The 16238-nt window shown below is 41.4% G+C and overlaps 2 protein-coding genes across 4 annotated transcripts in view; both read right to left on the reverse strand.

The window, feature by feature from the left end:
* POC1B (POC1 centriolar protein B) overlaps positions 1 to 14895 on the reverse strand; it is a 56972-nt gene extending 42077 nt beyond the window's left edge. For 2 of the 3 annotated variants that reach the window (XM_087765460.1, XM_087765459.1), the window contains exons 1-8: positions 14754 to 14895; positions 14381 to 14465; positions 5098 to 5269; positions 4156 to 4335; positions 2746 to 2853; positions 1738 to 1853; positions 1218 to 1351; positions 420 to 488 (exon numbers count right to left, since the gene is read on the reverse strand). In XM_087765460.1, the coding sequence (XP_087621586.1) occupies positions 420 to 488; positions 1218 to 1351; positions 1738 to 1853; positions 2746 to 2853; positions 4156 to 4335; positions 5098 to 5269; positions 14381 to 14465; positions 14754 to 14768 (879 nt within the window). In that variant the 5' untranslated portion in view covers positions 14769 to 14895. The remainder of the gene's footprint in view (positions 1 to 419; positions 489 to 1217; positions 1352 to 1737; positions 1854 to 2745; positions 2854 to 4155; positions 4336 to 5097; positions 5270 to 14380; positions 14466 to 14753) is intronic. The other variant, XM_087765461.1, reaches the window with a different exon arrangement.
* GALNT4 (polypeptide N-acetylgalactosaminyltransferase 4) lies at positions 9231 to 14807 on the reverse strand. Its single transcript, XM_087765457.1, has 3 exons — positions 14754 to 14807; positions 14381 to 14465; positions 9231 to 13893 (listed from the first exon to the last, which is right to left on the reverse strand). The coding sequence occupies exon 3, from the start codon at positions 13869 to 13871 to the stop codon at positions 12120 to 12122; it is 1752 nt and encodes a 583-aa protein (XP_087621583.1). The 5' UTR covers positions 13872 to 13893; positions 14381 to 14465; positions 14754 to 14807; the 3' UTR covers positions 9231 to 12119.
* Positions 14896 to 16238: the final 1343 nt, after the last annotated feature.

Here is a 16238-nt window from a genome sequence, read left to right on the forward strand (position 1 = left end):
AATTCTTGCACTTACAGAGTAGTGACTTTAAAAGAAGTAAAAACATAATGGAGCATGTAGGCGTTAATACTAGTTGCAACACAACTACTTTGTTGACACTGAACTGCAACACTTAAAATATTTCTATTTAAAAATCATTCCTTTATTTTAATGTGTAAAACAGAAGTGGCTAGTACTATGGTCTTCTCCTCATTGTAACATCTGATTGAAAATAGTTAAGATCAAGTTTTTAAATGACGTATTTATCATTTTTCTCCTCAAATTTAACTTTAGACTAAACAAAGTCTATATAACACACTACTAGACAGAATGTATGTCAGCATACTGTAATTAGCGTGTTACTGTGATGTACTATATTTAACTCCCATCTACTGTAACAAACATTAAGACGTTTAATTTAAAGAGACAATATCACAAACCTGAGCATCAGTTCCACCTGAGGCAAATTTTTCACCACCTTTTGAAAAAGCCACAGAAAGTACAGGTCCCTGAAAGAAAAAAATAATTAGCATACAGTAAAATTACACTATTACTGTAATCATGGTATTTTAATGCAAAGAGAAAAACACTTATGCCGTTATCTAATATAAATAGACTTTTTCAATTTTAATAAAATAAGGAACAATTGAACTGTAGTGAAATTTTGCAAAACAGCTTGATTGAAAAGCTAGTATTGCACACCTTTAAGATGCTGCATTACAATTACTACAATCAATACTATGAAAATAGTGGCATTTTCCTTAGATTTTATGCTTTAACTCTGCAGTGAAAAAATATCAAATATATATTACATTACTCAAGACAATGTGTTCGAGTGATTCATTATGAAAAGTAGGGTTTCTTTTGCATTAAGAGGAAAGGGAGAAAATGTCTGCCATTCTTCACAAAAGTTATCTTCCATAAGCTTCCCCCTCCTTAGACAGCACTGTTTTTCAATAGACAAAAAGACTAATGTGACAAATAATTGATTTTGACAATCAAGAGAGTGAATTATTAATTACTTAACATTAAGCATGCATACAATATTGACAGATTAACCGCATAGTCGCAAGTAAAATTGGTGCATTTCCTTATGCACTTGTGACAAGGTGTATTAATACAACACTTTGCCGTCCACTAAGGTTTATCTGCAAGTTGCAAGGTACAAGACACAATGGCATAAATGTTACTTTCCCTTTGAAAAGATAAGATCTCCATTTAAACAGGATTGTGTATACCTTGTGTCCATGAAGAGTGTAAATAAGTCTTCCTTCTAAGAGGTCCAAAATCTTAAGGGTACCATCAGTAGAAGCAGTGATGAGATAGTTACCAGAAGGATGGAATGATACACAATTAACCCCTGCTCTGTGAACTAATTTACAGAAGACAATATTCAAAGATTGTAGGTATCTACTAACAGAAAATGTACACTTTATTTCTTCGCTCCTTTCTACTTCCCAAAGAACAACCTACTTCATTTGAGGGAGAAGCAACCAAAATGCTGGGGCATAGCAGACTCTCCAGAGAATTTGCTTAGTTCTGTTCTAAAAATTAAGGGAAGCATTGCAAAGGAATAATCAGGATTCAGACTGGATTTTTAGGATTGCTAGACTACAAAAAGACTACTTACAAAATGCCAATATGACCTGTTTGTTCACTTTCCCCGGTAAGGAATAAAATCATATAATCTAAATAAATCACATTTCATTGCAAAGAGATCAGTTCTAAAGAAAATACAACTAAGTACATTGTTTTTACCTTTGTAATGCTGCAGTAGCTTGTTCATTCGAATATCCCACAGTTTCACTGTATGATTGGAACCTGCAGAAGCTATACACGTACCACTTGGGTTGAAATCCACAAAATTTGCAAATCTAAGTATAATTAATGAAAATAGATTGATTACATGTTTCCACAGAAATATTTGGATAGATATATATATATATAAAACCCACAATATTAACACTGAGCTGCCACAAACTTGTGTGGAATCCACATGTATGGAAACTCAAATAAGGTATTTCAAGCAACTGAAATAAGCATAAGAAAATAAGATGTGCATGATAAATCAGACTGTATAATCTGTTTTTTGTTAAAAAGATAGTATAATTGTCCTGACTCAAACCTTCACAGTTTGTGTAAGAGTACAAAGTTCCTAGAAGAAAGCGCTGCAAAGAGTTTGTAAGCAGCAAGTGAAATATTTTTGCCTAAGAACAGAATATTTAGCTATAACAACCTTTTACCTTGGAAAAAGGATAGAGATGGCAGCCATGAAATTAGCAAAGCACATATACAAGATTAATATTCCATTGCATTTGTTAATTAAAACTCTGGTTCCAAGATGTCCAAGAAAACTGCAGATAAATAAAAGCAAGTATTTTCTAAACCTAAATAAGGCAGGTCACTGAAGTTAACAGAATACTGTTTTCATCAACAAGCAGAGAATTCTTAAACTTCTCTTCTTGTTGAAGCATACAATATCAAATAGCATTATCAAAACGGAAGAAAAACATGAAAACGTTCAAAAATCCAAGAGCAATCTGACTTCTCTCTGGCTTATTTCTTGACTGTTGGAAAACAGCTGGATAAGTGTAGCCAGTTAACCTCTTTAGAAAAACGTGAAATGAATTATTTTAGTTTACATGGGTGGTAGAAGTTTGATTTATTTTCAGATATAACAAATATAGATGTTAATACCACAAAACATGAATTTAATCTCATTAAAATTACACATTTACATTTCTCCTTTTTTCTAGTAACACTTACCCTCCATAATCTAAGAAGCTATCAATACAAGTTTTATTTCTCATATCCCAGATCTTAACAGATTTATCCTCACTGCAAGATGCTATTAGTCTTCCATCAGGTGAAAATCTGGAACATGCAAGTGTATACATTACTAAAAAACTGATATTACCTAAATCAGCATTAGACACGTAAGTAGCAAAACACCAAAATGAAAAAAGCCTGTTTGGAATTAAGATGTGTAACATTCAACAGACATTTTAATTTTTCATATTTCTCATGGAGTAATAAAAACGAAAAGAAAAGCTTCTCGCGCCACTCCTCCCCTCTCCATTTCACAATCAACTGCAACTAAAAAGAGCCATAAGCGAGAGAAAGAGACAGAGGGGAGAGGGGAGGTAACAGCAGCCTAAGGTTGTCACTTCAGATGCCAAAGGGATTATTATAGAAAACTATAGGCAAAAAGACAAAAAGGACACAGTAGAACCTTGCATTCAATTTTAACCTACATATATATTCTCCTGTGAGTTCTCTCTAGCCTTACAAACTGTCAAGCAAAACATTCATGATTATTCCTAGACTAGCAGACTAGGTTTTTAAACAGGAAAATTGATTTGTCTATAATTTCACCAATCATTATTATTTCTCACATTGAACAACTATGCAAGGACATTAGAACACTGTTCAAGAACTTCCACATATGATTTCCTATAGCTTTTATTTTTCTTTTCAATGATTAGATACTTTGGAACTTTGTAGGGCTTTGCATTTCACCAGTATTAAATTTCTTTCTCAAGAGGTTTAAATCAGGCCTCTCTTAGCTGCAGATTTTCCATTAATATGGAGGAAAGAAAAAAAAAAATAAATCAAAGAACAATCTTTTCTTGCCTTTGAAAAGCTGCCCTGCCTTTAAATAGAGTGCGAATCTTAACTTGCAGTACAAAGGCCATTTCTTTTACCTTTTCCAGTTACATAAGCTTAACTCATTTTGACTCATGACAATTCTTTTATGCCACTACTGTTCCAAGAATAATTGAGAAAACCCCTACTGTGCATAATAAATCTAGAAACAAGTGAATGCTGTGAAATAAGTTAATGCAGCACAAAAACATACAGTACTGGAGAAACAGACAGGATACTGACTGAAAATAAATACAGAAGACATTATTTGTCCTTTAAAGCAAAAGAATTAACACCCAGCAACAGATTTAATATGTACATATATTAACACAGAACAAGCTTTCAGACTTCAACTAGGAGATACACATAAAACGTGCCTGTGTGTATGACTTATTTATTAAAATTTTATTATCAGTGATAGATTATCTTTTATCATTCACAGATTTTTCTCCTCTTAGTTTTGCCCTGAGAAATAAAAACCCTTTGTTAGGAGTTCTGATTCTTTACAAAGACAATAAAAACAACGCTTACTTGGCACAGCGAACCCAATGAGTGTGTTGAAATAGGGAAAACAAAAGGCGCTGATGGCGAACACTCCATATTTTTATTGATTTATCATTGGATGCTGAAACTAGAAAGTAGCCATCATGCGAGAAGCTCACGCTACGAACAGATGCTGTATGACCTTTTAATACTGACGATTCTCCATGACTGGGGAAAAAAAACCAACCATACCAAAACACAATTATATTAAACTGAAAAAGTTTAAAATTCCATAAAACTCAAAAGTTAACATTTTTGGAATCTTATCCAAATGAAAAAGCAACATATACAGGCTAAATCTTAGTATTGCCAATATTTTTTGCCTTATTTGTATATTAAATTCTAAAATAACAGACTTTAAAGTAATTGTATTTAATATGACCAATTTTAGAAAACAGTGCAATTAACCAGCAGCATTAGCCTTCATACAGTATTTGAAAGAGAATTTACTATATTTTTTGATACAGTAATCTACTAAATGCTTAAGAGTTAAAGTAACATCACTCTCTAGCTCATAATCACTACTACTTGAGAACAGTCTAACAAAAGCCAGTTCAAAATACTTCTTTTTCCAAAAATGCTAATATTTTTGTTTCCTTCATCACTTGTCTCCTGAAAATTAAGTGCAACCATGCAATCCTTATTAAAATAAATGTATCCTTTAAGCCAGAGGAATACTACCAAGCATAGTCCTACACACATGAAATTATGACCTCTGAATTGCTGTATTTTTCTTTGGAAACTACAGAATATTCAGTAAAGAACAAAGTAACACAGTAAAGAATTGTGTTTCTTGTGCTCCCAATCTGTTTCTGTCAAAGCCCAGTCAAGCACGTGGGAAAGAAAGATAAACTTTTCTTGCGTAAAGACTCCAATATTCACATTGCACATTAATGAAAGGCATAGCCAACATCACCCAGTTATACTCACATGCAAGGAATCCATAGCCTGACAGTACGATCTTGAGAACCTGAAGCAAGTAGCTGCCCATCTGGTGAGAACTGTACGCTGGTCACTGCTTCCACGTGGCCTACAAATTTGTAAGCTCTGCATTGCGTCTTCAGCTTCCACACCATAAGAAACCTATCCAAAGAGGAGGTAGCTGACAAGAAATAAAAGATATTATGAGTCTGCTCGCTGTTATTAGAAAAATCAGAGCTAATGACTATGGATTTGGATTCACCAGTGAACTTACTGAGTATTGGGGGGAGGGAGCAGTTATTGGGTTTTAATGGATACTTGGCCTGAGCAGAAGCCTGGCAGCCAGCAGTGCCAACACCAGGCTTTAGGAAAGACATCGGAAGGCTGGGAGGAGTAAAGGATAATTCTTAACAGGTAGCTCTCCCACATATTAAGCAAACTGGCTTACAAGTACTTTAAAGATATAGAACAAAAAATCCAAAGTTGAACATCGTGCACATGTCATTAAGTATGAATCCAGATTTGGCATTACCAAATACTAAGAACAAGAGACAAATTCTTCAGTCATCAAGTGTTTAACTCTGAAAAGACAGGCCAACTTTAACACAAGATATCATTCCTAACAGCAGTGACCTGACACAAGCAGTGACCTGAAGTTCTCCTTTCCCTGGGACATCCACAAGCATTTTCCTTGCTCTCCCTCTGGACTCCCTATTGCCTACTCTCACACAGCATCCTCTCTCCATCCTGAGGCAGGTTTCTCTCTTGAAGCCACCCACTCATTACCATGACACTCAAAGGCTATTATTATCTCTGATACTGCAGTTCCAGCCCAGCTGACACCACCCCAGGGGTGGTAGAGGGCAGATGTTCAGGACCTGCACAGGAAAGAGGGAGTAACTGAGAAATCCATTGCAGAATTATTTTCGTGAGGCACACAGGCTGATGTGAGTCTATATCCGAACAGTATGCGAGAGGCGTAAACCCAGAAAAGGAAACTCTAAGCCAAAACACTCAATCTACATTCAACTTTAGCCCCTGTCCTGCCAAGGAAACCAGGTTCCTTTACCATTAACAAGGCTCAACCAAGCCAGGCTACTCCCCATTGATTCAGCCTGCTTGCTGAAATCAACTTTGGTTCATATGGCTGTACAGTAAACATTTTATCTTAGCTAACCACAAGCACAAAATACAAGAGTCTATAGGGTAACAGTGTTGCCAGCAATCATTTCCATTATCAATACTAACCTTAAAAATAGTTTTATACATGAAAAATCTACTGTATAATTTACTATTATCGAATAAACTCCTCTGTTTTTCTTTTTATTCCATTTTAAGGGATTTTGCCTAATTTATAAAAATGCTTTTCCAATTTACTCAAGCATAGTATCTTAATAATTGCTTCTTTATCCTTTTATGCATTTTTCTCCCCTCAAGTTCATGTCATCTATGCATTTAAGTGTTCAAAAGGAGAGGAGCAAGGACCTTCCAGGACAGATTATACATGGAGTCCTACAGCAATGCAGACCAGCCCCAGTTGTTACGTTCTGTCAGCGCTTGCTAAGTACACCAGTATGACAGTCTGACTTTCAATTACTAGACCACCAGTAAATGGTCCACAACAGATCTCCAAGGCTAATTTAAAGTATTGGAACTGAAACAAAAGAAACACAGAAGGTCCAGAACAGTTTTTTAAGATGGGCTGTACAACAAACAGGTCTGTTGCACATGCTCCACAGAGGAAACGCAACAACTACAGGCCTGTCAGCGTGACCTCAGTGCCGGGAAAGGTGATGGAGCAGATCATCTTGAGTGCCATTATGCGTTGCATGCGGGACAACCGAGGGTTCAGGCTCAGCCAGCATGGGTTCATGAAAGGGAGGTCCTGCTTCACTAACCTGGTCTCCTTCTATGACAAGGAAACCTGCTTAGTGGATAAGAAGGCTGTGGATGTTGTCTACTTGGACTTTAGTAAGGCCTTTGACACTGTCTCCCACAGCATTCTCCTGGAGAAGCTGGCTGCTCACGGCTTGGATAAGCGCACTCTGCGCTGGGTTAAAAATTGGCTGGACAGACGAGCCCAGAGAGTGGTGGTTAACGGAGTCAAATCCAGTTGGTGACCAGTCACAAGTGGTGTTCCCCAGGGCTCAGTATTGGGGCCAGTCCTGTTCAATATCTTCATTGATGATCTGGATGAGGGGACTGAATGCACCCTCAGTAAGTTTGCAGATGACACCAAGTTGGGTGGAAGTGTTGATCTGCTGGAGGGTAGGAAGGCCCTACAGAGGGATCTGGACAGCCTGGATCACTGGGCCAGGGCCAACTGTATGAGATTCAATAAGGCTCAGTGCCGAGTCCTGCACTTGCGTCCCCACAACCCCATGCAACACTACAGGCTTGGGGAGGAGTGGCTGGAGAACTGCCTGGCAGAAAAGGACCTGGCGGTGCTGGTTGACAGCCAGCTGAACATGAGCCAGCAGTGTGCCCAGGTGGCCAAGAGGGCCAGTGGCATCCTGGATTGTATCAGGAAGAGTGTGGCCAGCAGGACCAGGGAGGCAATAGTGCCCCTGTACTCAGCACTGGTGAGGCCGCACCTCGAGTACTGTGTTCAGTTTTGGGCCCCTCACTACAAGAAGGACATCTAGGTGCTGGAGTGCGTCCAGAGGAGGGCAACGAAGTTGGTGAAGGGTCTAGAGCACAAGTCTTATGAGGAGCGGCTGCAGGAGCTGGGGTTGTTTAGCCTGGAGAAGAGGAGGCTGAGGGGAGATCTTATCGTTCTCTACAAATACCTGAAAGGAGGTTGTAGCGAGGCGGGGGTCGGCCTCTTCTCCCTAGTAACGAGTGATAGGACGAGAGGAAACGGCCTCAAGCTGCACCAGGGGAAGTTTAGGTTGGATATTAGCAAAAACTTCTTCACCGAAAAGGTAGTCAGGCATTGGAACAGGCTGCCCAGGGAAGTGGTTGAATGTCCATCCCTGGAGGTATTTAAAAGACAGGTAGACGTGGTGCTTGAGGACGTGGTTTAGTGGTGGACTTGGCAGTGATAGGTTAACGGTTGGACTCGATGATCTTAAGGGTCTTTTCTAACCTTAACAATTCTGTGATTCTATATACCAGAACCACGTTTAGAGGTGAAAGACAGAATTTGTCCTTGCTGTAGTAATGAAAATATTTGATCAAGTGCAAAATATAACTAGAAAAAAGAAAGAAAATTCACACTGATCTGACTCCAATAAGCAACTTAATCCAGTTTAAAAAAAAAAAAAAGGCACTGAGGTTATAAACACCAGTGCTTTCTGTACATGCCCAAGTATGGCTGACATATCTCTAGGTAATTTGCTTTTCTGGTGATGAGTCATAACAGAATTTAACACCAAAGAATAAAGACTTGGCCTTATGCAAAGGCCAAGTTTATACACTGCCTTGCTGCAGTTCTCTAAACAGATATGTGAAGCCCAGACTACCACAAAAATTTTTCATGGCATTTCATAATGAAACCAAGTTCAGTTTATAAGTTGTAAATATTGATGGTATACTTTTTCATATATACACATGCGTATATGCAGACATAAGTTGCCGCAAGATGGAATTACTATTACACTCCCATTTCCCACAATACCACAGTAGTGGCTACAAGGAAGTTGTGCAAAAGATCAGAAAAGACATACTCAGCCAGGCTGTAACAGCTCAATGTACCCCTTGGTCACCCTTTTTTCCCCCCAAATACCGAAGCATCCTCAATACAGTTAACTCACCCAGTGCAAGAATTACAGGTCAGATGGAGTACAGGGCTGTGCACGTGACATATGTAAATATTCAAACACCACCAACCACCAAAAACCCACACACTTTACAGGAACCCTGCAAATCTCAGTGTGAGAAAGTGCAATGTCACAATACAAACATATTTAACAGTGATTTGCAAGATTTCCTACTTGAAGGAAAACAGTTATTAATTAAACCTCTGTCAAGGGAGCTGATCTGGAAGTCTAAGTGCAGTGGATAAGTTATGATGAACTTTTAATAGCTCCCATGAAGTTCAAGTTCATCATGGTTTTTACTGTACACTGTATGTACTTACACAAGTGGAACAGAACAGAAAAGAGTCAGCACACTAGCCAACATTTAATTATCATTCTGGATTTTATTTTCTCAAAAGAAACCCCAAGGCCCTCCCACATTTATTCAGTGTTAAGTTTACATTCAATTTCTTTTAAGTCACTCAAAATCAGTAGTTTAAAATATATGCAACTGTTCCCCAAACTTTCAAAGTCTGACAGAATAGAAAATCTTTCAGAGTTTCAGATTTTCCAGAAATCTGTACACACTGAAAAACAACTGGATTGGAGTATTTCTGTAGAATTGCTGCAACTCGGTTCAAAACTAGTGGAACTTGAAATGGCAAGTTTTTTTTTTTTCTTCTCTCCTTCTCTAGCTGCCACTCCCCCCCAACCTTTTTTATTCCCATTTGGAACAAATTTAGTTTTATTTATTTATTTATTTATTTTAGGGCCAGGTTATTTACTTTCGCTTTTTTTTTTTCCTTTTAGTTTTTAAATAACCACAAAAATAGAATGGGAGGTGGTGGGGAGAAGGAAGAAGAGTTCAGATACATAAAGAAAATAAGTTTTCAAACTTTAAGAGGCAGACTCACTTAGACTTATTGCTTAAATAGATAAGGAACACTTTGAATGTCAGTTTTAACATGAAGGTAGTTCTTTATATGAAATCTAGTTTTTGTCAAGTCCTAAAAAAGTTAATTGTATAAAAGTTGCATAGTCCATATTCACACCATTTAATTACTTTCATCTGAGGAAACATGCATTGCACAGACAACTTATGCTCTGCCATGTAGAACTCAGGCTTTTTTCCTGTCATTTCTATTGAATGTAACTGTTTAAATCAAGCTTTTCACAAAAGCACATACTTTGTATAATTTATTGCCCCAGTACATAATGACTGCTGCTTTTAAAAATTTGATAAATGGCTTATAACTTGTGGGTCCACAAAAGAATTCCTTGCTGCAGAGTGGAATGGAATTTTTCAGGAATGTCTCCCTTATATAGTAAAGAAGTTCCCTTTTTTTTAAAAAAAAAAAAAAAAGCAAAACCAACACAGCTTGGGGGCGGGGGGGGGGGGGGGGTGGAAAAAAAAAAATCAAATTCCAAGTAACCTCCTAAAAATAAGTTCAAGACTTAAATCAACCCATGCCACATAGTGGCAAGCATTTTTAGCATGATTCAACACTACATCCACAGCTCCAAATTTTCTTCTTCTGTTCCCCTTCTATCTTAGCCTGCTTCCACCCAAGCCTCTCAACTCTTTAGACCCACTAAGATTCAAGAATACATCTTAATTTACTCTTGCTTAATTTTTGGCAAGTCTTCACTTATTTCACGTCTCACTTGCTCCCTCTTAAACCTTCTACCTACTAACACCTGCAGCAAATGCACACCTACTACATTCCTCAAGTATCCAGATTTTTATTGCTCATTAGCTCATGTTCCTACCTACCAGCCCCATGTCAAGCATTACTACATTGTGGCTACTGAAGAACATTTATCGCTTCAGTGAAAGCAATCAGAAAAGCTGGAATGGCTGAAACATTAAGATAAGCATTCAACTTAAATCATATAAAGCTAAAAACACAGATACCAACACAAGATTTTTTCTTCAAGTGCACAATATATCTATCACATCTACTGTCCATAATCACACTCAAAACAGATTTATGACATGATTCAAGAATCAATATTCTTCAAAACTCAGCATAACAGGATACAGAAGACATTCTAAATAAGTTGTTCTGTGAACCACCTAACCAACAAGTCTTGGCTTCCTCCAACCTGCCCTTTGCCTTTTCAACTCCCTTCACTTCAGGACCTCCTGCTTTCCAGCCTTACCTGAGGTCTCCCATACTACTACTGTGACTAGAAAGAGGCTGCATATGCTGCATTATTTCAAAACTCTACCTAGGGCTGATGTATGCCAGCTGTTGTCAAAATATGACACAAAATAAAACAGCCCAAGTTTTCCTTTGCACCTCCTTCCTCTACCCCGCTGACAGACAAAAAAAAAAAAAAATGGATACATGGTATAGTCATATAAGCTATGCATCCCTAGGATCCCAGACTTAAACATACAAAAGCTTACACAGAGGCAACGTAAATATTAAATATATAGCTAAGAAACAGCAGTAGCTAATGCAATTCTGTGCTTTCTTTCCTCCTCCGTTACCTTTAAACGGAATTCTTACTGGTAGCCATCCCTATTTGTTCCCATTTGTGGTACCACCAGCATGTCCTTGGTTCCACTGCTACCACACTCTTCTCTAAAGGCATGAGAGCTCCTGACTCACCCTCATGAGGTAAACTTTCCAGAATAGGCACAAGACTGCAAAACAGTGCCAAAGCCCACCTACTAAAAACCCCTTCCTTTTCTTCAATGTAATATAGCTAGTTGTCACCCTGAAACCCTTAAAAGCATGTAAATTCCCAGAGAACTGCAGAATACTACAAGGCTTAAGATTCAACTTTTCACATCAATGTCAATTCAATTACGTGCTACTGTAGCATTACTTAGGGTGTTAGATACATATGTCATAATGTATCTGCAACATAGGTCAGTTAATACCACTGCAAGAACCTTAACTTCTATAAGTAAAGATTCTTTACTTTTATGTAACATTATCTTGCAGGTTTAATGTGTATAATTAAAAAAAAAAAAAAAATCCCTCCTCAGTCAACTCAAAAGCCTTTGTTTTACCATAATCAAGACAGACCAAAGTAAGAAAATAATGGAGCAAAATTTTACAAAAATAAAAGGCATTAGATCTGTAATCAATATTTTAGAAACTAAACCTCAGCATTTACTTTTGCCTTCCATATAGTTCACCACAGCAGATATATTTTCTACACCACTACAGATGCATCTGAAGATATTCCAAGGTATACAATCAAACGCCACTATCTGCTCACACATGTAAAAACCTTGGAGATCAGAGTCCATTCGATTTGTACTACCAGCAGCAATTATTTCTCAAATTTCCAAATCTGATTTTTATCTGCAGCATTACAAGTTCTCATTTGCACATCAGCACGCCCCTCAGTTGTACGATAAGCAGTAAGGCACTTTGCTGAATGAGGGTGATAAATAGTCCCATCTTCTTTGAAATGCCATATAATAATTTCTGGGATAGGAGATCCATCTTTTGGGCAGCTCCTCATACCTATGAAGTCTTCATGCTCAGGGACTTCAGCACATAGCTCAGATACAGAGTTAAATCTAATCTCCTTATTTGATGTGTACTCAAAAAACTGATTGCCTCCCTGACCATGACATCCGAAGAGAGAAAGGTGAGCCCCAGTAGGATGATGTTCTGGTAAGGCATAGTCGAGGCATTCTGAAGCTATTCCTGCACTGCGGATAGCACCATGCCAGCCAGGACGATCTTCGGGTACATGCAACTCAGCAAAAATGTTTTTTAAATACCAGCTAAAACTCTTGCATTTCAAACGCTCTCTTAATATCTTCCTTTCAGAAATATCTCCATAGTTTTCTTTTCTCGCTGAAGGATTTCTGTTGTAAAAGTGCTCTTTGTACTCATCCATCCACACTTCAGCAGCACGTGCTGTGTTCTGAAGGAAATTCGGTCTAGCATAGGGCGCACGCTTTGGAAACACATGGCCTACATGGGAACACGGATGAATTTCCAACATGCCCCCACACTGCCAAACCCTAAACGATAATTCTAAGTTCTCCCCTCCCCAAACATCCATTCCTGTATCGTAGGTACCCAGGTACTCAAAATACTTCTTGCTGACAGCAAACAAGCCACCAGCCATCGTTGGGGATCTGATTGGGTCAGTTTCAGATTTGCGTCTGAGACGTTCATGTTTAGGCACCGAGTGCCACTGGAACGTCAGCCGCCAGTCAAACCCTCCAATCATGGGCTCTGCCGTTTGCATGTAGTATTCAAATGTTTTCCAGTCAATGGTGTCAATGACGGGACAAACAATAACAGTCTCATTCTCAGCAATCCTCTCAAGCAGTGGTTCCAGCCAGCCGGAAACACATTCACAGTGACAGTCTAGAAATGTGAGGACATCACCAGTGGCAAAGGTAGCGCCAATTAAGCGTGCACGAACCAATCCTTCTCGTTTGTTGGTTCTTATCAAACGAACTCTTTTGAGACTGCTTATGTATTTTTCAAGTTCAGTCTTCAAATACACTTTATCACTCAAGTCATCCACCAGTATGATTTCTTTTAAAAGCACTGAAGGTGAGGTTTCAAGAACACTATGTATTGTCCGCAGCAACGTTGACCAGGCTTCATTGTAAAAAGCAATTATAACAGATGTTGTGGGCAGTTTTCTGTAGTCGTAAGATTTAGCTTTACAGCCACTCAGTCGATTATCTTCAATGTGCCGGTGGAGAGAGATTTTATCACTCAAATAAATATTAATTGCATACTTCTCAATCAGCTCTTCTTCCTGTTTCTTCTCCTCAGGACTCAGCTGCAGGCGAGAGGGCTTACCCCATTCTCCCAGAGCATAAGAATCAGGCGGGGATTTGTCATAAACTGGACGAGCCAAATCCACAGCTGCTTCTGCTCTGTCAGAAAAGCGCCTCTCCCATCTCCCTTTGGTGATGCTCTCCCCAGCGAGGGAGGCACCGAAGGAAGAAATCGACAGCTCGACCACAAAGTAAGCGATCATCAAGAAGCCGAGAAGCACGCAGCTTTTGCGGACCCACGTCCATCTTCTCGCCAGACGGATCCTCATCGTAGGCGATTAAAAGCAGCCCCTAGCAGAGAGGAGCTCCGTGACCTACTGCTGGCTACCCCCCACGCCCCCAGGACGGAGGGGGCTGCGGGAACCCCCAGCTTCGGGGCCGGGCCGCCGGCCGAGTTTGCAGCCAGCCCCTCCGTGCCGGGCCCAGAGGTTTTCAGGGGGGTCGCGGGGGGAGCGGGGCAGCACTGGAGGCGCCGAGCAGCCCCCCCGCCCCTCCGGCCTCGGCGCTCCCCTCACTTACTTCCTCCTCCTCCTCTCTCGCCGCGGGACAAACCCCTCCTCCCGCCTTGTGGTTTGCTCAAAAAGTTGTCGCTTAAGGAAGGGGCAGAGACTCCTCGGCCCGCCCGGCCGGCGCGGGAGCCCGCCCCGCCTCCGCACCCGGACCTGCGCCCGGAACCGCCCGGCGGCTCCGCCAGCTGACGGGGAGGGCAGAAGCGAAGGAGCCGCCCCGCCCGGAAAGCAAACAGCGCCCGGTCCCGCCGCCGGTCCCCCGCACTCACCCAGCCCCGCGGCGTCCGCGTTGAAGGCGACGCCCGTCACCGCCGCTCTGTGGCCTCGGAAAGGCCGGATCAAGACGGGGTCCTCCTGGGGAGAGGGTGCGCACCGTCAGGCTCCGGGGGGGTGCGGAGCCCCCCGCCCCCCCCCCCAGGAACCGTTAACGTCCCGCGCGCGGCGGAAGCACGGCGGCGAGCCGTCCCCGCACCCTGAGCCCTCCCGCTGGCGGGTGCAGCGGCCGCGCCGGCTGTAGCCGCGCAGCCCTGGGCGCCGGACGATACCCGCCGGCCGCGGTGCCCGCTCGCAGGCCGGCAGCCGCCGCTCGCCTGCCCGCCGGAGCGTCGCCCTGGCTGCCCGGGGCCGGGGCCGAGCCCTTACCAGCGCGGAGGCCATGGGCGGAGCGGAGCGCCGCGGCAACGGCAGCTGCCGGAGCGGCTCGGCGGCCCCTCAAACCCCCCGCGCTCCAGGCGCGGCCGGCCGAGCCCCGAATTCATCCGCGGCGCCAAGAGCGCGTCTTTCGATCGGCCCATTCGCCGGCCGCCCTGCAAGGGGGCGGGGCCGCAGAGCCGCCTATCGGTCGTGTAGGTGCTCGACTCCCTCTTAAAGGCATAGATCCGAGCGCCCCTCGCGTTGCCGGGATACCGCGCGAGCAGGCGGCGCCTCCTCGGCCTGAGGCGCAGCCCCCGGCCTGGCTGCAGGCGGGGCTCCCTGTCCCTTGCCTGAGCCCCAGGGCCTTTTCTTTCAGGTTAGCTGAAAGGAAACCTGAAGAAGCAAAATCTTCAAAGCTAGTGGAAGGTTACCTCGATTTTGGGACTTCCAAATTGATGCAGGATAGCTCTGCTTAACACCTCAGACTGATTTTGCATTAAGCCACCTTAGGTAGTTTGGCCTCTTTGTCTTTTTGTCCAGTTGTTTCTTAGCCTGTTAATACTTTCTAGATTTCCAAGTCAGCGGTCCTGTTTAGAATCATAGAATCATTAATCTTGGAAAAGACCCTTAAGATCATCAAGTCCAACCATTAACCTATCACTGCCAAGTCCACCACTAAACCATGTCCTCAAGCACCACGTCTACCCGTCTTTTAAATACCTCCAGGGGTGGACATTCAACCACTTCCCTGGGCAAGCCTGTTCCAGTGCCTTACTACCCTTTCGGTGAAGTTTTTCCTAATATCCAACCTAAACCTCCCCTGGCGCAGCTTGAGGCCGTTTCCTCTCGTCCTATCACTCGTTACTAGGGAGAAGAGGCCGACCCCCACCTCACTACAACCTCCTTTCAGGTAGTTGTAGAGAGTAATAAGGTCTCCCCTCAGCCTCCTCTTCTCCAGTCCTTTAATGCTCTAAAAAAGTACAACTACCTTTTTTTTTTTTAAAAAAAAAAAAAAAACAACACCACAGAAGTGTTGATGTTAGTAGTGCTGTGAATGTTTATGCAGCTTCATGGTAAGCTAGATAAGGGAACCAATATCACTGGAAAAATACTGGTCCAATAGCTATGCTAGCAAAAAGAGGGTTGACATCAATTAGCAAAAGGGAGGGCTGTGATAGCAAAACTGTCATTCGATATGCAAGTGTTCATGAAGAAGTAACTTATATTGCAATTACCCCTTTTTTTTAAATCCAGTCTGCATTTTGCAGAGTTTCATCTGACATTAAACTCTTACATCTATAGAATCAGGTCAGTAATTAGGCCAACATGTAAGATCTGTCAGTTATAGGACAGTTCCAAATCAATTGTGTTTAACCATGAACTGCACATTTAAAATAATAATTCTAAAAGTGATGAAAAAAGCAGGATTACCACAACAAGTATATAAGAAGGTTTTTACAAAAATCTGCTAGCCACTTCTTACATTGATGTTAT

The sequence above is a fragment of the Nipponia nippon genome, unplaced genomic scaffold (assembly GCF_047370975.1).
Source record: "Nipponia nippon isolate SJK-2023a ecotype South Korea unplaced genomic scaffold, ASM4737097v1 scaffold_3, whole genome shotgun sequence".
Taxonomy (NCBI): Eukaryota; Metazoa; Chordata; class Aves; order Pelecaniformes; family Threskiornithidae; genus Nipponia; species Nipponia nippon.

Bases quoted from the DNA above. Each gene is read 5' to 3' on its own strand.
- GALNT4 (XM_087765457.1), bottom strand. From the start codon at position 13,871: ATGAGGATCCGTCTGGCGAGAAGATGGACGTGGGTCCGCAAAAGCTGC.